The 24,908-nt window shown below is 42.6% G+C and overlaps 1 protein-coding gene across 1 annotated transcript in view; it reads right to left on the bottom strand.

The window, feature by feature from the left end:
* Positions 1-24,908, bottom strand: part of cntnap2a (contactin associated protein 2a) — a 326,430-nt gene that overhangs the window by 19,578 nt on the left and 281,944 nt on the right. The window contains exons 18-23 of the mRNA XM_061094189.1: positions 20,377-20,547; positions 13,405-13,623; positions 11,315-11,344; positions 7,676-7,912; positions 3,209-3,442; positions 2,325-2,458 (exon numbers count right to left, since the gene is read on the bottom strand). Coding sequence (XP_060950172.1) covers positions 2,325-2,458; positions 3,209-3,442; positions 7,676-7,912; positions 11,315-11,344; positions 13,405-13,623; positions 20,377-20,547 — 1,025 coding nt within the window. The remainder of the gene's footprint in view (positions 1-2,324; positions 2,459-3,208; positions 3,443-7,675; positions 7,913-11,314; positions 11,345-13,404; positions 13,624-20,376; positions 20,548-24,908) is intronic.

Here is a 24,908-nt window from a genome sequence, read left to right on the forward strand (position 1 = left end):
GAGAGAGCAGCCGGGGCTCATGGGGAGTGGAAAAGTGAGGATATGCATTTGATAGTTAACAGTTCAGTCACACACTGCACACGGGGCTGAACATCAATATCGTCAATCTAGGCACAACTAAGCTGCAATCAAATGTGTGTGTTTGTGTGTGTGTGTGTGTGCCTGCACCTGACTGATGAGCAAAGAATCTCACAGTTGCTCCGATCACTTCCTGCGCCGGTAAAGAAGGGATGTGTTATGTCGAAGCGCTCCCACCGGTGTGATCAGCGGCTGCAGGGTGTGATTTGCTCGGGGAATGAGGACGATTTCCATTGGATGTTTCAGTTTAATTTTCTCGCTGTCAAAATTTGTCACCGTAGTGTGCGAGCGCGCGTAATGAGATTCCAGTGTGAATGAACGAGGTCATCGCTCCGTGTGCACTTAACGAGAGAGAGAGAGAGAGAGAGAGAGAGAGAGAGAGAGAGAGAGAGAGAGAGAGAGAGAGAGAGAGAGAGAGAGAGAGAGAGAGAGAGAGATATTATGTGGAAGAAGAGATGTGATGATGATTTGATTTGCAGGCCTGGTGATTCATTCTGACTCACACTTTATTTCACCTTAAGGAAAGTAACAGTTTAGAGGCTGTAATAGAGCTGTAATTATCACCAGAGAAGGTGACATCACTGCTGCCAGAATGACAAAGTACACAACTAATAAAATATCCACTGATCACACTGCATATACTGTCGTTGGGAATAATGGTGCAGGGAAAACTAAAGACCTGAGTGAGCTTCTCGTTATCATGGCTTTAATATTTAAACTAATACATCAATAACACATTGAATAAAGTTTTAATGTTCTAGCTGATTGGTGCATATTTTATTAATTTCCTCCGGGTCCATATGGAAATGCATTTAAACATCCAGCAAACAGTATTTACAATATTCATATCCATGTTTATATTTTCTCTGATGTTGAAATACAGTGATTGGTTGATAGAGTTTAAATCTAAACTTTAAATTATCATCAAATTGCATTATATATTTATAATATGACATAACTGACCCTTGTGACAAAGAAATGTGGATGCTTAATATTTCTCAGTTTAACCATAATCCTAATTATAATTAAACAGCATTTACACTACATATTACGTTAAATGTAGATGCACATCTTTAATACATTGTGTATTCTGTAATATAATCATAAAATCATTCACATCATGTAAAATATCAGTTATTAGAATCATTTGTTTCAGTGAAAACAGGGTCAAACTGTTTGGTTTTCTTTGCAGCAATTTTCAAAATAAAGGTGATGCAGACCTGGGCCAAATCGAGGCTTCAAATCATTGTAGCTGTTAGATCCATGGTTGGATGTAAATCATGAATCAGCTGATGCGGCAGATTAGAAAAAACTTCACTGATGTCTGCAGGGAAATTAGGTTATGTCAGAGTAAGTGTTACAATCCAGCGCAGATTGTAATCAAATAGCTGTGATGTTATTATTATATTTGTAATGTTAATAACAAATTATACAAATGAAGAAGCAGCAGTTTTCCACAGAGGAGGCGATTTACTCTGTGGATACACTATATGGCTCGTGTTACATCTATGTTACAGGTGCAGTAATAATGCACACTACATGAACATGGCATTCAAACTACCACTCCTGCAGGAGGTCAAGCATATACAAACTGTTACATACAATCCTCAACAAACCACAAACTGCACGTGCAAAAACAGATCTATTCCAACCTGGATGCATCCGACACCTGGGTTGTACAGGTGGCTCTACCATCCACTTATGGTCCAACTTAAATTACAGCCTGCAGCCAAACCTGGGCATTTATCCCAGAACAAAGTGTTTAATAGTTGAGCTGAATTCTCGCTCCATCCTTGACAGCCACTGACTGAGGTTTGGCCGTATTGATCCGCACTGGACTGTTAAGCTGCACAGAAATCTAACACATACACACAATTATGCATGCACACTCTCGCTCTGTGTCGCATACACTTTAATACATGCACGCACCGCACACACTCACACAAACACACACACACAGATCGATGCATTCTCTCTCTGTTGCTATACTTAGGCTGTCTACTGGAAGTGGATTAACAGGGGCAGAGGACAAGCTGCTTCATCACAGCAGTAGACAGAACAGGACATTGCACTCCCCTCTGACTTATTGCACACAATCGGAGCTGGAGCTGGATGGCAATCCCCTGCACTCCGTGGTTGTAAGTAGAATTTTGAAATTGAAATATGTGTTGCAGAGTGCTCTGATGTGTGTGTGTGTGTGTGTGTGTGTGTGTGTGTGTGTGTGTGTGTGTGTGTGGGTTCTATACCTGGATGGTGATGCTTCTGTTGACACGGGACATGTTTATGCTATGAGGCTGTCCATTGGCCAGGTTGCGCTGGTCCACATCAATAGTAAATGGCTCCTGCAGGCCGCCAAGGTTGTACCGCACCTGCATTGAACCTGAAGACATGCAACACATGGTTGGCTCTGGTCGCAGGAAACCTCACATCCCTGCACACAGCTCCCTCTCTACTCCTCTCAAATGATTTAAGTATGAGCCCTCATCAATAAACACCTGAATTAATAAAAATGCACTTCATAGATATTTCTCAAGCTGTGGCTGCAAAAACACCACAAGTCCCATATGAGGATCGTATATCTATCACTACCTTGTGACACATAAGATATTTCTATATTTATTTTGGTTATAGCAGTTTATTAAAGAAGCCCAAAATAAAGTTTTCTTTTTGAAGTGATGGAGCAGGAAGAGGTGACGGACAGTGGAGGAAGCCCTGAATGATTCAGACTACCCGCAGCTTGACAGGGGATTATATATTTACCTTCTCAGGGCGCTGCATGAGCAGGAGGGCCGAGAGTTTCCAGCAGCAGCAGCCCTGAGCAGTGTGAGTATTTTGTCGTTTTAGTTTGGTGATTGTGCACATCAATCGCTGAGACGCTAGATGGCACTGTCAAATTTTGATTGCTGCTGTTTTATCAAAGCACTTTTCTGCCAGTCAGCCGCACAGTGGGAGGCTGAGAGCTGAGAGGGAATGTGGGAGAGTCTACAACTGTCCAAACTGTTCTGCAAGCACAGCCTTTAAATATGTACTTTGCTGCACTAACAAGCATTACTCCGAGCAGACTGCTCACTAGCGATCAACCACAGACTGCATGTGTATGAGTGTGTTTGTGTGCGTGTGTGTGTCTTACCGTTTTGCCGCAACACCACAGCCAGAGAGTCCTGCGTCTTGGAGCTGACATACATCAGAATGGCGGGAGCACTGGATGTGCTGAAGCTAAAAGCAATTTCCTCCTTTGTCAGATTCACCTCATGTGGCGTCAGCTGGTGCGTCAGGATCCTTGCGTCCCGACTGGCGCCCGCAACCGCTTCGGGCAAGAAGTTGTACTTGATCAGTGTTCCAGCGTCAAAGAAACCCCCGACATCTGAATGAGAAAACACGAGAAGTTAGAAAAAGAAAGAAATATGGCCTAACAGTACAGTAAAGGTCACAAAGACAACAAAAATACACATTAATAGAGCACATTACCATTTTAAATCAATGTTTCGAAACCTTAAAATTCCACAAGAAAGAAAGACAGAAAGAAATACATTTTTCATTTCAAAATGCCACAGCACAAACAAGTGACCGAAAAATGGCCGTGTTTAGGGGGTGCAGTAAAGTGGGCGTTAAAGTGCTGCGCTTGAAATGCCTTAAATGGTGAATGAAAGAAAAAAACTGCAGCGCTCGAGGATCTGAAACCAAACAATACATTGTTAACCAGTACGTTAACAAAGCTAATGGAATATTCCAGCCATTCCAGGAGGGTTATTGATTCTTCTTGTAATCAAGTGTTGAGAAGAGGCGACCTTATTTTTCTATACTTCTGTTATACTCCTGTGTGTGTGTGTGTGTGTGTGTGTGTGTGTGTGTGTGTGTGTGCATTCAGATAAAAGACACAATGTGCGTGAAATTACATAGAAAGATTACATGGACGGCGGAGAGCCTTGGGTTGCTCGTGTGTGTGTGTGTGTGTGTGTGTGTGTGTGTGTGTGTGTGTGTGTGTGTGTGTGTGTGTGTGTGCATTCAGATAAAAGACACAATGTGCGTAAAATTACATAGAATGATTACATGGACAGCGGAGAGCCTTGGGTTGCGTGTGTGTGTGTGCGTGTGTGTGTGTGTATGTGTGTGTGTGTGGTAAATGCCATGGAATATGCCTTGACGTGTTTCCCTTCCCTCTGTGGCAGCAGGGAAAATGTATAACTACACCTCGTACAAGTGTAGAATACTAAGTGAACACATTTATGCATCTTATTTTAAAGCCTCACTTCACCCATCCACTCCCAGCGGACACAGTACAATAAATACTTCAAGCTACATTACTTAAATCTAATGGAAGGCTTATTACTAGAAAATGGGAAAGTTCTCTGACTGCTATTGGGCGTAGAGGCGAATCCTGGCATCCATTCAGCTGCACCACAATTTTGTTCTACGCTCTGCTGTGCACTGATGTGGCATCGAGTAAGGAAGTCCCGGCAGAGGCGCACGTTATCTATTGTTCTGTGTTAACCAGGCGGACAGCTTGTCAAGCTCTCAAATCGCTGGATTCTTTGTTTCCTGATGTGGCTCGACTCTCCGGGGATTCATGCTGCTGAGTATTAACAGAATCAGATTTAAATTCCAGCAGACGCTTGATTAAATTTTTTAAATCGGCTACAAAATGGCATATGAATAAACAAACAGTGCTTCAAAATACACAAAATAAAACTGGCCCCCTTCCGCACAGCTCCTCGCACTTCTATTGTTTTTATTGTTCATTTCCGCTGAGCATGTTTTATTCATCGTAACATAATTTCATTTATAGGCTATCATGTGGTGCTGATGTGAAGCTTTCACACACTCAAACATTTGAAATAACTTTTTAAGGCTGTGAATTATTCATATTTTCAGTGATTTACAGTCATACATAAAAGTCACAAAAGCAAGCCGGAATAAAAATCCATGCACGTATAAATAGACCTTGTAAAACTCATTTATTTTATATTCTTTGAACCTATAAGTGTGCACAAAGAGGGAGACAAAGTTGTTTATGCAACCTTGAAGTGTTCAACATAATTTGAGTGATTGTCACTGAAGCTGGCCTGTGTCATTTTTTGTGGCACTTGGCTGCTTTGTATTTGTTAAGAAATCAGACGTAGGCTATGGGAGAGTTTACGCAGGAAGAAATGTGGGATGGAAGAGTAGAAAAATTTCAAAACAAAAGTAAACATGATTGCATAGAAAACAAATATCTTGTTACGAGGTGAAATGCAATTAAAAGTGAATCCATTTGTAAAACCTGGATTAGGACCCCGTTTTAATTTAGCAGCTCCTGAATCTGTAGAAAACACTGTAATTTAGAACTGGAATAAGTTTGAACTTGAAGAACTTGTGAAACAGGCCTTGATCTCACATCCTCTCAACTTCAAAAGCCAAACGTTTTAAAATGTATCTTCCTGCAAACTGTAGATTATGTGGGGCCTTGCATGTAACTCGACTCAGACTCCTCTGTCCTGCTGATAAAAAAGAAAGAGAGACTCCGACCAGCTGCCCAGAGCCCCCCCCAACACACACTTGTCTGGAAGCATGAGAGAGAATGAGAAAACTCTGCTCCAGGGCAGAGGCTCTTTATGTTTGTGTGTGTTTTATGTCAGCGTGTGAAGAAGTTTTGGGGAGGGAATGTGGCCAGGCATGCAAACCTCTACAGGTCGAAGGTGTGTGTGCGTTGTTGTGGGTTTGTGTGTCCGTGTACGGTGTGTGTACACGCACAGTGGCTCCGTGTAGCCCTTGAAGGCAGAAAAGCCAGAGAATGAGAGTGTATAATAATAATACTGCAGGGTCCCCTGAGCAGTGTGTAAATATGGATACAATGGAAATGCACTATGCAATTATGGCTGGTTTCATGCATTTTTCACTCGCTGGGAGAACGGGGGAGAGAGGGGGGAGATTAGAGGGAGAGAAGGATAGATAGAAAGCTGAACACAGGCAAGTGGGAAAAGATGCGGAAAAAGAGAATTTATATGGAAAAGAGTAAAAGGGGCATAGAAGGGAAGGTTTAAATAAGGGAAAAGGGGGAGAAAAGAGTGGAAAGAGTAAAGGAGAGTAGAAAAATTTGAAGGAAAAGTAGATTCAGAGATGGATGAGGAGAAATAGAGGGGAGGAATGTGTGAGGGAGATGAAGGAAAGCATCAGAAGAGGAGAAGAGACAAGTGGTAATGACAAAATAATGGAATATTTCCAAAAAGGCAGCAGGGAGAGGCAAAAAGATGAAGGAGTGAAATATAGATAAGAGGGAGAAGAGCTAGACATGAGGAAGGAAAGAAAAAGAAGAGTGAGGGACACGAGGAAGGAGAGGAAGGAGGAACAAACAAGATGAGATCTGGAAGAGATGAGTAAAAAAGGGAAAAGAGAGAGAAGAGGAATGTCGGATGTTACGCAGGAAAACTAACAAACACAAGGGTGTCCTCTCTCGCTTTGTTGCTCTCTCTTTTCCTGACACACACACATGCACATAGAAACACACAAACCTCACACAGTAATCTTTATTCTCTAAATCCTGAAATGCCTGATTGGTTATGACAGAAGTCAGATGAGGTCTTTTCATGTCTTACATTAACATAACACACACACACACACATACACACACACAGACACACACGCACATACACACGCACTCAGCTTTTGTGTCACCTCGTCACCCCCCCTGCCAAGAGAGCACAGGGAGAAAAACACTTTTCGGCTTTAGGAAACAAATTAATTCACGTGTCGGGGATTGGGAGCCTCTGACAGCACCGCTGCTCTTCTCCCCTGAGCGCTTTAACAAAAACTTGTTTTGGTAAGTAGAACTTTAACAGTGTATCTCATGAATCTACAGGAAACAAATATGATGCTTTAGCACTGTGGAACCGTGAAGGAGCAGGAGTCAGACATTCATCATCTCTGCACTTCAAGAACCTGCAGCTCTTTGTGTGACTTGCATTTTATTCTCATATGTTTTTTTAGTTTGATGTCTCAGCTCTGCATCTGCACAGCATTAGCATTCAGCTTAGGCCCTCTAAAGCCGGCGGAGAATTGGTGGGTAAGCACAATATCACTCTCAATCGATGCCTTTTATCATAAGCCCAAACACTTTCAACACCAACAGCCCCCAAACTGAATGGGAAGTGAGGACAATCACAGACCGCAGCCCCAAAATCACAGTGGGTTGTCAGACGATGACGCTCATTGAAATATAACGACTCCAGCGGTAACACTTGACCCTGGCGTTAGGAGCTGAAGAAAATGCACTTTCACAAAGTTGTTTGAAGGGTGTTTGCTGCGCGATTATGACTCGATGTGTCACCCAAAGAATTCTGAGCGGAGAGATGGTGGTTTGTTAGTTTTAAAGACAGGAAGAAAAGAAGAAAATAAACTTCAGGGAAAATACCCAAGGGAACTCTATTCCTGCACTGCTGGCAGGAGAAAAAAAACAACATCTTACATTAGAAAAGCCGACAACAGGTGGAGATCTATTTGTCTCGCAAATGAAGTTGTGAAGATGATGAACAGAGTGACGCACTTTCAGTGGCATTTATTGTCCAACGCACAAACCCACTCAATTAGAGGTCGACACAATCTTACCCAGAATGCCTCTTACCTCTGGTGCAGAAGGGGCCGTCATAGGCGGTGGCGGTGCAGTCGCACAGGTAGCCGTTGTATCTTTCCACACACTTCCCTCCATTCCGGCAGTACATTCCAAAACTGGTGCAGTGGCCCTGGCAGCCGGGCTTGACCCCGGGCGTGACCTTGGCCCTCTCCTCCAGATCCAGCGTGATGCCGTTCATCCGCAGCGCTCGGATGCATCCCAGGAAACCCCTCTGTCCCCCCGCGGCACCTGAGGAGTGAGGGGGAGGGTGAGGAAGAGGAGGTGGCATTAGTGTAACCACGACATGCAGCATTAAGGGAAATTGAAAAATAAGAGATTGAGGGGAGGGCAAAATGGAAATCACGGGTCACAGGCGTCGTTCCGAGAAGACGCTCGGTTTTAATCTCTTGGAGGCGTTAATATCCTGACGCCTGGAGGAAGCCACTGATGTCACGTTAATCGTTGTGGCTGTGACGCCGCTCTTCAAACAACCTTCAACTCATTTACAAAAATGTCTAATGAGAACAGCCCTAATGAACACGGCGTCTTAACGACCATCTCGCATGCGAATGGAGGCACGGACGCATGTAAACCACAGACAAACACACACATTTAACAGGGACCACACACGGCGCACCTGATTTGAATGAGTCAGAAGGAGCATTAATGCTTCGCCTCGGGGTGTCAATAGCCCTTCCTCTAAAGTGCTTCCATCGTCATTCTGGCCTTGCGCCATTCCAGTCTAACTACCCATTCATTTGGACAGAGTAGGGGTGTTAAGTAGATGAATGTGCACCTAAATGACTATAGAAATAAACACCCTCATAAACATGCACCCACAGGTATAGATTCCAACGTACACAAGCACGCCCCCAGGGGAGGGCTACAGGGCTTGGATAGACACGCGAGTACACACGCACAAAACGTGCACACTCTCATCAACAAGGGCTGAGGGACATTTTAGTTATTAAACCTCTCTATTGCATCTTTGGAATTACAGAGGAGTATCTGTTCAGGAAGATATGTTATGGAGCCCTGAACATAAACTCTCACTCGTACCGTTTCCTCCCTCAGCAGCAATCTCACAAAAACACACACACAGACACACACGCACAGAGATTACAAATACATACACTCTCTCCGCGAATCACATTATCACGATGCAGCAGCGCTTTCACCAGCTTTCTCCACTTTCCAGTCCCACACAGGATTTGACTTTCGGTCGACCTGTTAATTAATCAGTGTTGTACTACTGATTGGCTGGAGGTTTCTACCACCTGTTTACCCAGGTCTAAATCAGTCTTTGATTAAATGGACATCAGGCTCCGAGGCCCACCGAGGCCCAGGCAGACCCACACACACACACACACACACACGCACACAAACAAACATACACACAGAGACACACAAACACACACACACACACACACACAGGGAGCCTGACTGACATTGACTGAAGTCAACATATAGGGTTATCACTATAGATAAAAGCCAAATCATTATGATAAGCACAGGTCATAAATCCTGCCTCCTCCGTGTTAATTTATGAGACAAACCAAAAATTAAAAGAAAACCTTTCTGTCATTCTAAATATCTCTTATTCAACTGATGTACGTCCAAGTGTTCATCTTTCTGTTAAGTTTGGTTTTAATTAAAATGGCGCAAATTAAAATACTGTCAAGTAATTATTAGCATGATTATTAATTTGAGACGTTTGTCCTTCTTATATTCATGTAAGTATTAGTATTTGTAGTGAATCTATTTCATGTTGTGTTGAGTCATTTAGTTTTCTGTACAGTTTCTTACTTTTTATAACACTGTATGTTTGTGAAGAACTCTGTTGATCCTTGCCAAAAATGTCAGATTTGCATTACTTTTTAATACAGTATGAATATTGGTAATTAGTATTAGTCAGTCTCTATGATATAAACACATACACTACAAACATTAGCCCTCAAACACAAGACTACACAGAAATACGGACTTTGATGCAGAAATGCCCTCACATAGTGATAAAACCAAATTACACAGTGAAACACACAAACGCATACATTTAGAGGCTCTGGTGACTCGAGGGTATTTTACTCTTTAATGATGTGCTAAGGAGGAAACATTTATATTCATTAGGATACACACTGCACACACAAGCACACACATGCAATTTACAACAGTCAAATTGCTAATTAAGAGCGAAGTCATACAATCTGACCTTTCACACTGTGTGGATGTGTTTATGTGGATTCGTCATTCATGAGTAATGATGAGATAATGAATAAAAATGCAGAGGAAATGGGTGAATGTATAGAATGCTCGTGGACTGCTCTTTAGTCAAAGCCTGATCCAACACTTCCAGACAGTGAAGCCAAGCAACTGGATCGCCCCCTGGTGGCTGAAAAACCAACCTCCTCCATGTTAGTAGCCTTGATATGAACCAACTCATTTTTGTTTAAATTAAGCTGAATAAACTGTTCCCAAAGTTGACCTCTGTCATTTTAAGAAATTCATATCACACTGATGTAAATTAAGTTTTAAATATATAGTTTGAAACAATTATTTTTTTAAATGTCTACAATATTATGTTATATATTCTGTTGATTTGTGAACTTACATAATTCAAATTGTTTCCAAAAAATGTTCAAACCTAGAGAATTACAACATATAAAATTTAAATCAACAATATGCCTTATTTTGGTCGTCTTTTAATTGTGTCATATCCACTTTACCTGTGACTTTGTCTGTCTCTGCTAGAACTCCTGAAATCAAGTAGTTATGGATCAAGACTATTTATTGCTGTTTTGCTGCATAACGTGAATAAAACTGCCATGATCCCAAGCTGCTTTACGACGTCATCAAACTAGTTCTTTTGTTATTGTTTTAATCAAGAGACATCTAGTGGCCGAAGCTACATACTGTACGTTTTTATTAGATTTTAAAACAGGGTGAAAGGTCTTGATTGACATCAGAGGCTGGTTGGAGAAAGTGGAGACGTGTCGTCCATCTTAATTTGCAGTCTATGATCCAAACATGAAGATAAATGACCATTGTATTAGTGGGTTAATAGAATCATGGTTTGTCCTATTTCTTTCATTTTTTTATGGTTCATCACTGCAAAAAACACTGTTTGTTTACCCACTTCACGTTTAGTGAGGATACACTTCAGAATGGCATTTGTATTCGTTTCAGATGAGTGTTTTGATTCATGTGCTCTAAATGTCATTTCAAAGACTTCCTGACCCACTGGCATTTCCAACGGGGGGGAGATATTATCATAGAAATTCCATTTAGCCAGCTCGGCACTGTTGGTTTACAGCTTTCCTTTGATAATTATATCTCTTGAGGGTCTGTAATAGGATTGCTCCTGATTCTTGCATGGAAATTGTACTTGTGTATTGAAGTAAACCTGCATCTACACACCTTTGTGTTAATGTGTAATAATAATTGGAGATACTCAGCAAGAGCATGAGCAGGATATTAATTCTGGCAAACCTTTAATCACCATTAGTGAGGAACTGCAACTGAACTGAATTAGGTGCAACAAATCCTCCGTGGGTGAGGGCTCGTCCCCTCACGTGGTTTTCTGCGTGCGCTGTTAAAAATCTGAATTATCAACGTCACAGAAACATTTCATTGAACTCATTAAATGTTACCTACTGTCTTGGCAGGTGAGCGTGGCCGGTTTCCCTGTGACAAGGGGCCGCGTGCATGCAGTGAGGGTGAGAGGTGTCGATCCATGACCACAGAGGCGAGGAAACGAGAAGAAAAAAAAAAACAAGACAAAATACAACCCGACCATGAGAGAGAAAAAACAACATGCAAAACCATAAAAAAACCGTGATAGTGAGCATTAATCAAGCGGGGGGGAATCATACGAACAGATGGTGACGTTTAAATGAGTAAGATGTGGCTCCGATTTATAGTTATGTGCATGTATGAAGTGGATTGGAGAGCTAAAAGTTAACAGTGTGAAGTAAATGACAGCCGGCTGATGGTGTAACATTTACTCTCGAGGCCATTAGAGCAAATGAGCCACTGTGCAGTAAACACTAAAGCAATCAAATGCTTGATGAGGAGCATATTGATCGAGGAAGAGAGAAGAAGATGATACGGAGAAAGATATGAGGCCGAGGTGAGCTAAATAAAGCCCCAGAAATCTTGACGCCTGCGGGGCTCTCTCTCTCCCTCTCCCCAAATCTCTCCATCAAACTACACCCATATCACTATCTTTTCCCTGGTGTCAGAGGCCACATCTAAACCACTTCCCTTCAGAGGCTGGGTCACTTCCTGTGTGCCACACTGTAACTTCCCAAAGCGACGCTCAAATAAGGATTAACCAGGGATTAGAAATCTGATATGAGCCCGTGCTGTCCCGGCCGCGGCTGTTGTCACACACACGCCGCTTCAACTCCGCTATCTCTACAACCTCCACCACTTTCTGTGTTGCCGCGCACAAAGCCCGAGCCTTCCCCCTGCCGTCCCCTTCTGCAGGAAAAAGCCGAGAATACACACGGTTAGAATGATGAGAAGCGGCCGAGGTGCTGTCTGGGAAAGCCATTATGTTCCCCGGCTCGGCGGGGGCTAGTTGCACGGTGACAAAACCTCTCTCGCCCCTTTCCATTTCACTAAATCAAAGAACAAATACGCAGAGAGGCAAATTGGGACATGATAAGGTGAGGATGTTTCAGCAGCGGTCGAATCAGCAAAAGTGACGAGACGATGAAATAACACGATAAACGGGGATCAGGGGGGTTGAGGCGTTCACATCGGGATGCCTGATTGGAATTTGGAACAATCTCCTTTGGGCCGAACTTTTTATTTTTTCTTCTTTCGCCAGTAGGAACTTTGTGATCCGCCTCAGCACTTTTCATTCAATCTGCAAAAATCCCCCAAACTATTCTGGCCCCAGAGTTTGGTTTATCGACAGCTCAGCATAAAAGGTGGAACGAGACAGAGGACTGAAGGCGCGTGAGGGAGAAAACAGGCCACGTCTTCTGCCATTTGAACCCGTGATGAGCTGAGGAGGAATCATGCAGAGGTGAAGCCGCCGAGAAAGAAACCGGAACTCTTTAGCAAAATGAAGGCCCAAATGGTGCTATAATAAGGGGCTGGATCAGCCAACAGCTGAAGCAGAAAGTGTATATGAGAGAGGGAGAAGGGCGAAGGGGTTTATGTCTTATTTGTTCTTAAATAGTTTTCTTAATCCAAAGTAATACAAAGGCTGAGTTAAAGTATTATAGTCTCAAAGTAATGACCTCTTTTAGTGAATTAAGTTAGTTTTCCTCACGTGTCCTCAGTTTTGACTTTAATAAAACTGTGATCACTTACGCGGAAGAATTTCAGATGTAATTTTCCAAATGTGTGCAATGGCTGTATCTGTGTGTGTGTGTGTGTGTTGGATTAACATGAATTTAATTAGCAGCGGCTGTGGTGGCTCAGCAGACAGCTAAGACTGAAGCCTCTTAAGGAAGAACGCTGATTTCCAGTAAAGGCTGGAACATCTTTAACTTATGAAGCAATCAGACGTCCTCACAGCAGATTACTATATCAGAGAGAGAGTGGCATTGCTGAAAATACAGATAGCACGGAAACTTTTTAAATTAAAAGTTCAATCCTATTACGATCACTATGAACGATGTCTACTTAGGCGTTTGCTTGCCACCCATCAGAATTCTGGCGTGGTTGTCTCTGAGAGTGTCCCACCTTCCTAAAGAGAAGTTTTAATCAGATGTGCGTATGTGCCTTACCCACGTAGAGCTGGCTGAAGAGCTCCAGCCTCGTGTGCCCCTGAGCGGGAGCAAGCCTGGACGCCCGATAGGTCTGATCCACCTGAAGGACCGCCTCCTGCACGTTCCGCTCGGCCATCACGCGATGCCACTGGTCGTCGTTGAGCGGCGTGGCCGAGTGCACCGTCAGCTCCACGGGTCCGTTTCCAACATCGAACGAGAAGGAGACCACCATTGGAGCTGCAGAGGAGAAATGTTAGTCGCCGGAGTCATTTGCAAAACCACGTGCACACAAAACAAACAACGCTCCACGAATAAAAACTCCCTGTTCCGTAGTAGTCCACTCTGCAGGTAAATATGTGTTCAATTTCTAATCTAATGGCTCATTTGCTTCAATGCCATTCATTTGGCCTGTATAGATTTCAGCTTTGCAATACACGACTGCTCACAGCTTTGGACGGGACTAATCCCAGGGGCAGTCGATGCGTGCCAGGAACTGTTGGCTTCGCATGACGTGAAGTTGTATCGCGGCACTTTCCGTGTGTTTGTTCTTTGTTTTGTGCAGTTTTTGAACTTTGAGAGGTTTGACTGACAAAAAGAGCCAAAGAGGGAAAAAAACTGAAAGGAGCTGACAATAAATGAGGGCATGTAAATGAACAGGAAAGAAAAGGAAATAGGCAGGAGATGAAAGAGTGCATGATTAATTTCCTGCATGATTAATCTTCATTATCTTAAAATGAGTGGATTGAGAGAGAGAGAGATAGAGAGATAGTGTGTGTGTGTGTGTTGGTGTGTGTGTGTGTGTGCGTGTTTGAGAAGTGTTATGAGGATGTTGAAACTGGCCTATCATAGAGCCATATAGTTTATTGCCGCTCCGCAGTTCAGTAGCCTGATGTTTCAACAAACCAGAAGGGGGCACTGTCACACCTTTAATAACTATGACATGTCAAATGTTAATTTCTAAAATACTGTGTGTGAGTGTGTGTGAGTGTGTGTGTGTGTGTGTGTGTGCGTGCACCACCTGTTCATTCCAGATGTTTTTGCAAGTGCAGTGGTGAGGTCACTGTCTGAAGCCTCTCTGTAGGGAGCAGTGATCAAACTATAAAGTGAGTGTGTGTGGATAATATGACAGAAAAGGATAAAGTGTAGATAAAGTGTGTGTGTGCGTCTGTGTCAGGCTGTATATCATCTGGATACACTGAGATAAATTATCTTCACAAGACCAGAATTTTTAAATACTATTTTGAGACTATATCAGCCACATAAACTATGTTATGAATACACGAGAAATAACAGGCAGGTCCTTCATTTTATGAATTAAGGTCTGAAGATTGTGTTGCTCTGACAGGCAATGTATGAAAAAAAAAGAACTGCAGTTAAGTAAATAATTCAAACTTATATACAAACCACACATATGAACAGTAATAAAGCAAATTCAGTTTCACTTCATGAAAACCATCAAGTCTTCATTGCAGTAAAACCAGGTAGGATCAACACAACGTTTTCTAACTTTACTCTGCACCATAGGATGTTTATGAAAAGCTCTGCGCACAAAGTCCAGCACACAAATAGTAAAAAAGTATGTTGAACTGTTTGAGGAGGACTCACTTATATCTATTGTTATTACAAGACAATTGTTGCATTTACCATTCCTATAAGAGCAACACATCAGTATCTCTGAATTCATATTCAATGACTGGATAAGATATTCGGTCACTGTCACATTAAAACCTCATCACATTAAAAGGCTCATTTGTGAATGTGTGTTACTACTGTGAGGTCACCGTATAAAAGCAACACATTCAGGGTGGTGCCATATGTTGCTTATTGGCACCAGTGCGCTGCAGACACTGGGTTGATGAATAACCACTTCAACGCTTCATTATGGTTTCATTAGGCTCAAATGCGAGAGTGGATAAATGTATATAGTCGTCAATGGGGAAATTCACTTTCCTCTTTTCTTTGCCCAATCAATATGCCTCGCCTCTTTTTTTTTCTTCCCCGGCATCGTTTTCATCTAATAATCTTTCTTCTTCACCTATTCTTCTGTTCCTTGCCCTCTTTTTTTTAAGCCCTTCTGCAGCACACACAGTTCCTCTGTTTCTCTCTCACCTCCCTCCCTGTTTGTTTATCCCTTCATTTTACTTTCATTTTGCATACTTTGTTCCTCTGTTTGCTCACTCTTCCGTTTCTTCCCTCCTTTCATCCACCCCCGCCGTCCCTCGAGTCGACCTCCCTTCCTCAAGTGTTCCTTCCCTCCAAACTTTTACTTCTCCCTCATTTGCTGCTTCATTTACTGCTTTTTCTTTCATTCACCATGCTCATCCTTCTTTCAAGCCGCCTTTCCCTCCCTCCCACCCATCGTTCTCTCCTTCTTCACTTTCTTCCTCGATCCCTTTCTTGTAGACACCACCGTTTCTTAGATGAGATGGAAAGACACGAGAGATCACCTCGGCAAAATCCTGTCTGGATGCGCTGAGAGCATTAACCTACGTGATGAATATGAAAAAGCGCTTGAGCACCCGGCAACCCACAACAAACAGCGCAAACAACACAGAGCACACTCATGCGTGCACAGAGAGACACACAGTGTAAGCCCTCTGACAGGCTTTAGTACACTGAATTAATGATGTCTTTATGCACGGAGCAGGTCTGCGGGGCAAGTAGGAGCACCATCTGTTATTTTAAATGCTGAAAGAAAGCCAAACATGTATCAGAAAACACCAAATAGAAATGTTGCTGTAGTAACGGTGAACGTTTTGAGAGAGAGAGAGAGGGTGTGTGTGTGTGTGTGTTTGGTTTTTGTTGCAGTTGTTTCAGCATCACTTGGGATGCCCTACAACTTTTCTTTAATACTCTGTCCACAGGCAGGAATGAAAACTAAAGTGCCCTCAGAGACCAGAGCAGACCTCATGTATTTGCATAGCTGTGATTGGCTGTCATAACTGCAGAGGTGTGTGTGAGAGTTCAATCTTGTGTGTGTGTGTGTGTGTTTGGCCTGGAGAAAACCCAGTGAAACTTTGCTTTATCTTTTGCAATTTGTTTTTCTACTAAACTTTTAACATGGAGGCAGAAAAAGAGGAACGTTCCGAATTATGCGTCTGCACAGCTCAGGCACACAAGATGCACGATGAAGGAGCTTGTGCACGTCAGTGTGAAAGATCACAGGATCGCTGCTCATGTGCATAAGTGTGCACATGTTTGTCTAATGTGAGACAAACATGTGCACACATTAGACAAACATGTGTGCATGTCACTCATTCACAAGGCTGGGTTCAGTGTCTTTGACCTGCTTATAAATGGCACTTTTTCTTTTTAAATCTCATTTGCCTTGTCAGAGTTTGGCTGTTTGGAGCTTGGACTCTTGAAGGAGGGAAACTTTATTCAAGAGCTGAAACCAAGTTGCTGCTGATGCTAAACAGAGATTTTAGCATCAAAAGCCAGACCCTTTTTAATGACTAAAAAATCAGCAAAGGTTGTGTGTCAATGGACCAGAAAGAGTGAAATGAAGACTAACTTCAGACCATTTAAAAAAAAAAGAATCTTGAAACCAAAGAATGGTGGCCAGTTGCTTTCCTCCCAATAAACAGATGTGTGTGCATCCTACACCCCCTCCTCTAAACCCAGCTGGTCGACTGGCGGGATTTCTCTGTACTTTACATGAGAAAAAGTATCTTTGGGTGATTCACATTTACTGCATATCAGCAAATATCTTGCCGGCGGCCCTATTGATTACTTTTTAAATGATACAAAAATAAAGAGGAATATGTAATACAGTGCATTGCAAAGAGTATATGGAGTATATTGGGTGCCTGGTCTGCAGGTGCACAAGCAGGTGCCCTATATATAAATGTCTCCAGCAGCTGCCCCCTTTCTGCATGTCTTCCTCACTCTCTCTCCATTCCACGCTTCTTCTGTAAAAATGCCCCAAATTATCTTTAAAAGAAATAAAAATAATAATCAGTAACTAAAGAGGAATTAGTCCCCTGGTCAAATCAGAGTGACACTGACTCCTGCAAGTTACTTTCAATAATCTAAGTCAATTTAAAAGCAGTTTTACTCAAGAAGTAAACTTAATGTGGTATTTTCTGGAAGTGGTACATTCTTCATTCATTTGTACTTCTACTTCAGTCAAATATTTGAGCACTTCCTCCATCACTGGGCTGGAGGGTATTTTCAACTGAATTGATTTGAGTAAAAAGCCCGAGGTGCACGAACTGCTGCTAAACTTCAGATTTAAACTTAGTGTGAGTCTGGTCTTCACATAAAAAAAGAGCGATGATACCGTTTTAAAAGCTGTGGTCTCCCACGGGAAGGTACACTTCTCAGCAGGAAACCCCACTGAAACTGTTTATAACCTTTGGGCGAGGCTATCAACCGCAGCCTCTTAAGGACTCAAAGCATGGCGCATACATACTTTCCACTGAGCCACAGAAGTCAAGCGCTTGTGCATTTAGGGACCTTTATCTGTCCTCAATCCTATTACCAGTCCACTTCACATGCTTCTCAATGCGCTTTCATGCCGCCTCTCAAATGTGTCTATGCCTACTTCTTCCCATTAAGATTCAAAGAGGAGCAACAGCCACCTGATAACTTTGAGGCTGCTGAGGTCACAGTAGTGTGTGTCTTGTACAAAGTCGCGTGTGTGTGTGTCTGTGTGTGTGTGTGTGTGTTTATGTGCTTAGAGCTCCAGCAGTGGGACAGCTATGCTATTCTGGCTTAATGCTAGTCATTTCATGCCCTGACTGGATTGTAGCAGATACAGTTTTTTGCCCTAGTGCAAGTAGTGTGTATGTGAGCGAGTGCGTGCAAGTCGTTATGCGATTGTGTGTCTAAATGTGCACTGTGGGGCAAAATGCAAGATGATAGCAAGGGGGAAGAGAGAGGAAATCGATGTGGGGCCGTTTTGAACGCCTCGGGAGACACACACACACAAACACACACAAACAGAAACAAAAACACACACACGCATCTCCTCTGACCCGCTGTGCAGCCAAGACAGACTAGGCACTTACTGCATCTTTACCTGGGTTTTTTTGTGCCCGTGTGCAAAGTACAAGCCTTTGGCAAAACTCTCACTGTACTTGCCTTTACAGCAAAGTGTCATCAAATTGTTTTTTTTTTTTTCCTGCAAGAATACGCGCGTGTGCGCATATGTTTGTCTCTGACTGTGCAAAACCGAGTTTTAGCTTCAAGAGAATCGTCAAGAAAGTACAAATAAATTAAAAAAAACTTGTGGAGCTTTTAGGCCTCACACCAGCTGACATAATGCCATTCGGTATGATGGCTTTGAAAAGCACTTTGACCACAGAATTCCTCTGTCAACTTTGTGTCTGCTCAGTGGTTGTTTTTTTTTTTATTGGGTGCAAAACGTTGGGTCAGGCCCTTTAATGTTTAGATCCCTCTGAAACCCAGAGAAATGCAATTAGTCAACTATTGGCAGCTACAGCGCGCCAGGAAGCCCTTTCACAATGCAGCTCGGCAATTAAATAGAAGCCTGAGATTTTGAACGTTCTTGATCAAAGCAGCTCAGTCAGTGGGATGCTAATTTCAGCTGCTGGAATGCAATCCCCCTCTCTGTTTATACTTCTTCCATTTCATTCTCACATGTATTTAAAGGCCTTCATGTATAACATTGTATGATGAAAACTATATATATAAAAAGTCTATATTCCAGGGTTGCCAGTTAAAACAGCTGGATCGTTGCTTTTACAGCCTGAAACCCTGAAACCAAAGACACAGCTGCCACATCCTGTTGCTTATTCACATTAAAACAGCAGGTAACTCAGTAAAAGTCAGAAATTAAAACTCTGGTCTCCGGACTGGTTCCCTGCAGCCAGTGTCTGATTGTTCGATCTCCAACACCGCTCTGTAATTATGAGTTCACCGGGTGTTAGGACAATCAAACCCTGCCATGCAGTGGTGTGTCCTCTCTGATACACTGATCCAGAGCAGGGGTTGGAGACCTTTACAATCCAATAAGCAATTTTTGGCCAGAAAGAAAAGATCAGCCTGAAGCCGCATTTTGCAGGAGGCTATTCCCTTCAGAGTTGACATACCAGCACATCTGAGAGGGGCTTGTCTAAAATGTTCTGATCTAGTTCAGTTTTTATTTGAGGTCTGACAATAGCTGCTCTGATGTTTTAATGAATTAGTCTTTCATATAATCAATGTCCGTGAGCAGGTTTCCACCGTGTGATACAATCTCCTGAGCTGCCACGAAACAAGCAGCAATTTTAGCTAGTTTGGAGATTTGATCAACTTTTTTAAAGAAATGACCTTTACCCTGCTGTTTTGAAACGGCTCTCATTCTTTCATCCACAGCTGGATAGTTTCTCAGCAGAGTGCTTGATCTAGAACATCTGTGAACGTTAAATTTTGTATTATTTGCAAACTTAGTGGTGGTGAAAAATAAATAAATCCATCCAGACGTTGTTGATGTTGATGGTGATTTGTTTCTATTTCACCACTAAAATACAACACATAATGTGTGTTCGTGTACATGATAAAACAAAAGTAAATTGTATGAAATAATGAACCCATTTCACCATCAATCCATTTGTTTTAAAGTTATCTTTGTAAGAAGACAAAACGAGAGGGTAAAAGAGTGTGTGTGTGTGTGTGTGTCTGTGCGTGTGACAGAGCACTTGTGTTTTGTCAACCCTGAAAATGGGTGATTTGGTTAAACAGAGGTTCATAATGGACATAATTATTGCACACACCAATCACCTTAAATAAATGATTGCTCTCTCTTGCAGTCGTGCCATAATCAGGAAGGCAAATGGCTTTTTGCTGATGTGTGTGTCTGCATCTGCCAGTGTGCCTGTGTGATGCTGAGTGTGTGTGTTTGTGTGGTGAGTGAGCGCGCCCAGCACTGTCAGACTAACTGCTGCTGGATCGAACCTCACACTGAACAGTGAGGGAGAGAATAACAGAGACCAACAGGGAGAGAGATGACTCATGTGCACACAGCATCGCTCGCATGCCTCTTACATTTGAGCTCCAAGCGGATGAAGTCGGCGTTGCCCAAGTTCTCCAGGAAGACGCCATAAGGTGCGCTGGTCTTGAAGTAGAAGGAGATGTCGGCACTGGTCTCCCCCTGGAAGGTGGCGAAGTGCAGGTAGGACGAGGGCGTGGTGAACGATGCGGCGTTCCAGTAGTTATCTGTTGGAAAACAAAGACGGTTATATCTTTAACACAACATCTCTCCGTCGCACACTCCGCCATTCAGATCTGATAAGCTGCAGAATAAATTCATCGCCGAATTCAAAAGGATTTACATCCATTTTCATTTCATTACAAAGGGCTATAAATCTTCACCGGGTAAAACATTGCTATCTCACATTCACTGGTTAATGAGGCTTATTTAAAGTCTCAGTGTAGGTTTTAATGTAGCCTGTAATTTCCTAAAACTTCAATCATATTCAATAGAAAGTAGATGATATCAAAACAACAGAGAGAGAGAGAGAGAGAGAGAGAGAGAGAGACAATTTTCTTTCCTTCTAAATGAATACCTGGGAAGAAGACAAGGGTACACGTGGCAAACGGTTCAGATTACAACCTTTTCTAATGCCTTTTGAATGAAGCGAAACCAGCCACTGCTAATGAAGACAAAGGAGCGGCACGCTAAACAGCTGCTGATGAATTATCAGACTGGGGTTGATGAAGCGACTTCTCCGCCGTCTTCTCTCAACCTCGCCATATCTGTGTGTCGGTCCTATCACTCAAGGAAGATGAAGAGCAGGGGGTGGGAGAGGAGGCAGGTGGGGGGGGGACTGCTGAGGAGAGAGGACAAGAAGAAGAAGACGAGGAAGAAGAGGCCAGGCGTGGGGTGAGAGGATAGAATATTGAAGAAGTGGTGGAGAAGAGGAGAGTGAAGTAGTGCAGATGGCAGATGGCAGCAGGGGAGGAGGAGCTGGGGGGGCATGCTGAGGGCAGGAGATGGAGGAGGAAAGTGAAGACTAATGTGGTATCAGCTGTGTGAGATCCCTTTGATGCCTCAGAGGACCGGTCTCAGACCCTCCGCCATAACCCGGCAACACAGGAAGAGGGGAGCAGTGGTGTTCGGGCTGCGACTAATGATCAACGGAACCATCGATGAATATTTCAATGATTAAAAAAATATATATAACATGTTGTAAAACATAAAAGTAACATAAAATAAATTTCTCTGAAGCCGAGACGACGCCGACGACTTCAAACTGCATATTTTGTTCCACCTCAAACAGGAAGCTGCATCCAGACGACGTGTCACCTGTGAATAGAATAGTGAAGCACCGTTGTAATCAGGCCTGGTTCCTTGTCCTGTGTTAATGCTCCGGAGCTACTTTAGAATTGTTCCTTGACATTAGTGAGTCCTCCTCAAACAGTTCTACAATATATTGTCACTTTTTGAGATATGTTCCTCATACAGTCAGCCATTTGTGAAATTAGTAGGTAGATGAGTTACAAATGTTTATCCACGATCAAAATTGCTGCTGGTTAATTATCTGTCATGCAAATAATCTGCTCATTGACTTATTTCTGCACCAGTGAGCTTCCTTTCAGGCGTGAGAGCTTACAGACATTTATGTGTGTAAATTGTGCAAATACGTGCACAAGTATCATACTGTATGTGTGTTGGTGGCTGTGCATCTGTGTTTGTTTGTGTGCGTCCTCTGGTTCAGTGCGATAAGAGTTCCCCTATGACAGGACTGAGCTCCTCCACCTCTGCTCCTTGCCTCACATCCTGTCACCAAGGGCAGATAGCAGCCAAGCGCGAGCGCGCACATGCACAAACACACACACACACACACGACCACCTACTGATGCTTTTAATGTGAAGTCACTAAGAGGTACAATTACTGACTGATTACAAAGAAGTTGTTCTCATGATTGCAGCATGTGCAGAACCTTAAAGTTGCTGGTTTGCAGACCCGACCAATAACAATACTTTTGTAAAGATACACAGTACAATAAGTAATATGGTAAATGGACTGTATTTATTGTATATAGCCCTTTTTCAGTCTTATTGACTAATGTTATCGTTACATCACAAGCTGCTGTCAGGCCTTCACACACAAATTCCTACAGCGCTTCTACACACAGAGCTTTTTTCTATTTCACACCATTCAAAGACTGTCTGTATCTTTTCCAAGGACACTTCGATCGAACCACGACCTCCTGGTCAGTGGACAACCCTCTCTACCACCTGGGCTGAAAAGATCATCGGAGGGGTGATGCATACTCTACGTGTGCTGTACGTACCCCACTCAGTCAGTTTATATTCTAATAAAGCCATTTCATAGTGTAATTCAGTCTATACATAACAAGCATTAGGATTGGTCTTTAGTTTTATAGGATGAAGAGATACCTTGAAAAAAGCATTTTTGTACATTACATGATGCAATTTTCAGTTTCTTCTTTATTACATCATGATGTCACTTATTTCATGATATGATCAATATAAGCTTTAGCTTGTTCCTCTATTATTAGTAGAGATATCATGAGAAATGGCTTTTAGAGCATTTTTTTGTTGACCTTGGACTGGGAGGTACCTGTAGGTTGTAATGTCATCCAGTGGTAAAAACCCTAACCCATTTTTCTCATGTTATCTTGCACACACACACGGAAAATAATATCCTGTTTCAGGCTAAGATGATGCACACGGCAATAAAATCACAAATCCATAGATAACACAAATATGTATCTTATATGTGGTGTGATCGCTATTTTCATGGACTAAATAAGACCACAAGAGCTCCAGGCAATAGAGCGAAAATAAGGTTGAAGACACAGGAACAATGATATAGAAAGGCAGCTGGGAGGTGAGTCACACTTCAGGAGGAGGGAGAGATACCGGGAGGAAAGGATGGAGGTGGAAGGGTTAGAGAGGAAGGGTTGTAAAGGAATCCATGGTGTGAGAGTCAAAGGACACACACACAAAAACAAAAAAACGGGGAGCTGAAAGAAGTGAGAACTGAGTGTTGGTGAGAGAACACTGTTCTCAAAGCCAAATCATGAACCTCTGATTGCCCTAGTGCCAGATCCACAGATGCAACATGGTTGGCTGGGCTCTGCGGCTCATTTATCTCTACCGTATTGAAGTGTTTATCAAACCAAAAACACGTCGGCACACAAATGTCTTTCCTGACGGAGACATAGCAAATATTGGACCCGTAACCATGGTACCTTGATGGTTATTCCGTTGGAAATGACCAGCTGACAGACACACAAAGGAGGGACCTAACCTACTGTGTGCATTCAAGCAATTTCTTTAGGTATGTACTCTTATTGAGAAGCCTTCATTCCTCCTGTCTATTTAGTTATCAAGGTGAGACCAAAGCAGAAATACTGCAGGAATACACTCAGAACAATCTCAGTAGTATTTTCAGTATGTCCGCGGCCTCTGATGCTCAGCCCCTGGAATGTTTGAATGGTGTTAATGTTATTCTTTCAAAGCTTATACTATATCTTTTATGGTTTCAAGGATTTTCCAAACATCTGGAGCCATAGTAAACTCATCCTCGTGGAAAGAGCTGCACCAAGTAATGAAATTCTATGAAAATTCTCTAAATTAATTCCTGCCTCACAGTTCAGAAGACTAGATTCCCAGTAAAGATATAAGTTACTCACAAAGCATCTCAGCCCTTCAGAAGGATCCTGAGTGGAGAAAGTGTGAGCAGTACGGGAGGAGGACTTTAAAGAAGAAGAAGATGAGAAAATGGCATTGTTAAGTTATCTAAAATAACTTAGCCTGCAGTTTTGACTAAGTGGTACAGCACCTGAGTGTGAGGACTCCCTCTCTCACTTCTAGACTCAAACACACACACACCATTCTGCTTCCAGAAGGTTTGTACTCTGCTCTAGACTCTGATGAGATCATTTCCCTCACCTTGAACTCTTACTTAAAGTTTAGTTTTTGCACTAAATTAAGAGTTTGAGCTTTAATGATGATGGTGTTTTTTTAATATTGTATATACCAAATTGATACAGAAATTAATTTACCTGACAAAATTGTTTTCTTTTTATCACTGAAAGCAGCTGTTGCCCCCAGGAACGAGTGTAACAAATTAAGAGACAAATACACAAACAACCCTACTGATCTGTACAGGCTGACATGATGTCAGATACAGTTGTGAAGGGCCCAGAAGCCAACTAGGTGATTAATTTGCCTATGGTTGACCAGATGGGTTATGTGCCAGGACCAGCAGATGGTACGGATGACTGACTGGACTGTCGCAGTTCATTAACACGGACATTTCCAACCACACACACACACAGAATCAACCACTCAATTCATGTACACTGTTGGCACTCTGTGACTTTGAGTGACTTTTTACAGGCGAGCAGAGTCTAATAGCCGACTTCCCTTCCACTAAATACCGTTCAGCTGTTTACTCCACCAACAAGAAAAATATGAACCAGAATAAAACATTGATTTTCTTTACAATGGTAGCAGCAGTTTGGCAATGCCAGGCCATTCGGCAACTTTAAATCAAGAACAATGTAAGGGTTGAGTCAAGGGTAGCTTGAGAAGCTGTAGT

Source organism: Limanda limanda, chromosome 20 (genome assembly GCF_963576545.1).
Source record: "Limanda limanda chromosome 20, fLimLim1.1, whole genome shotgun sequence".
Lineage (NCBI taxonomy): Eukaryota > Metazoa > Chordata > Actinopteri > Pleuronectiformes > Pleuronectidae > Limanda > Limanda limanda.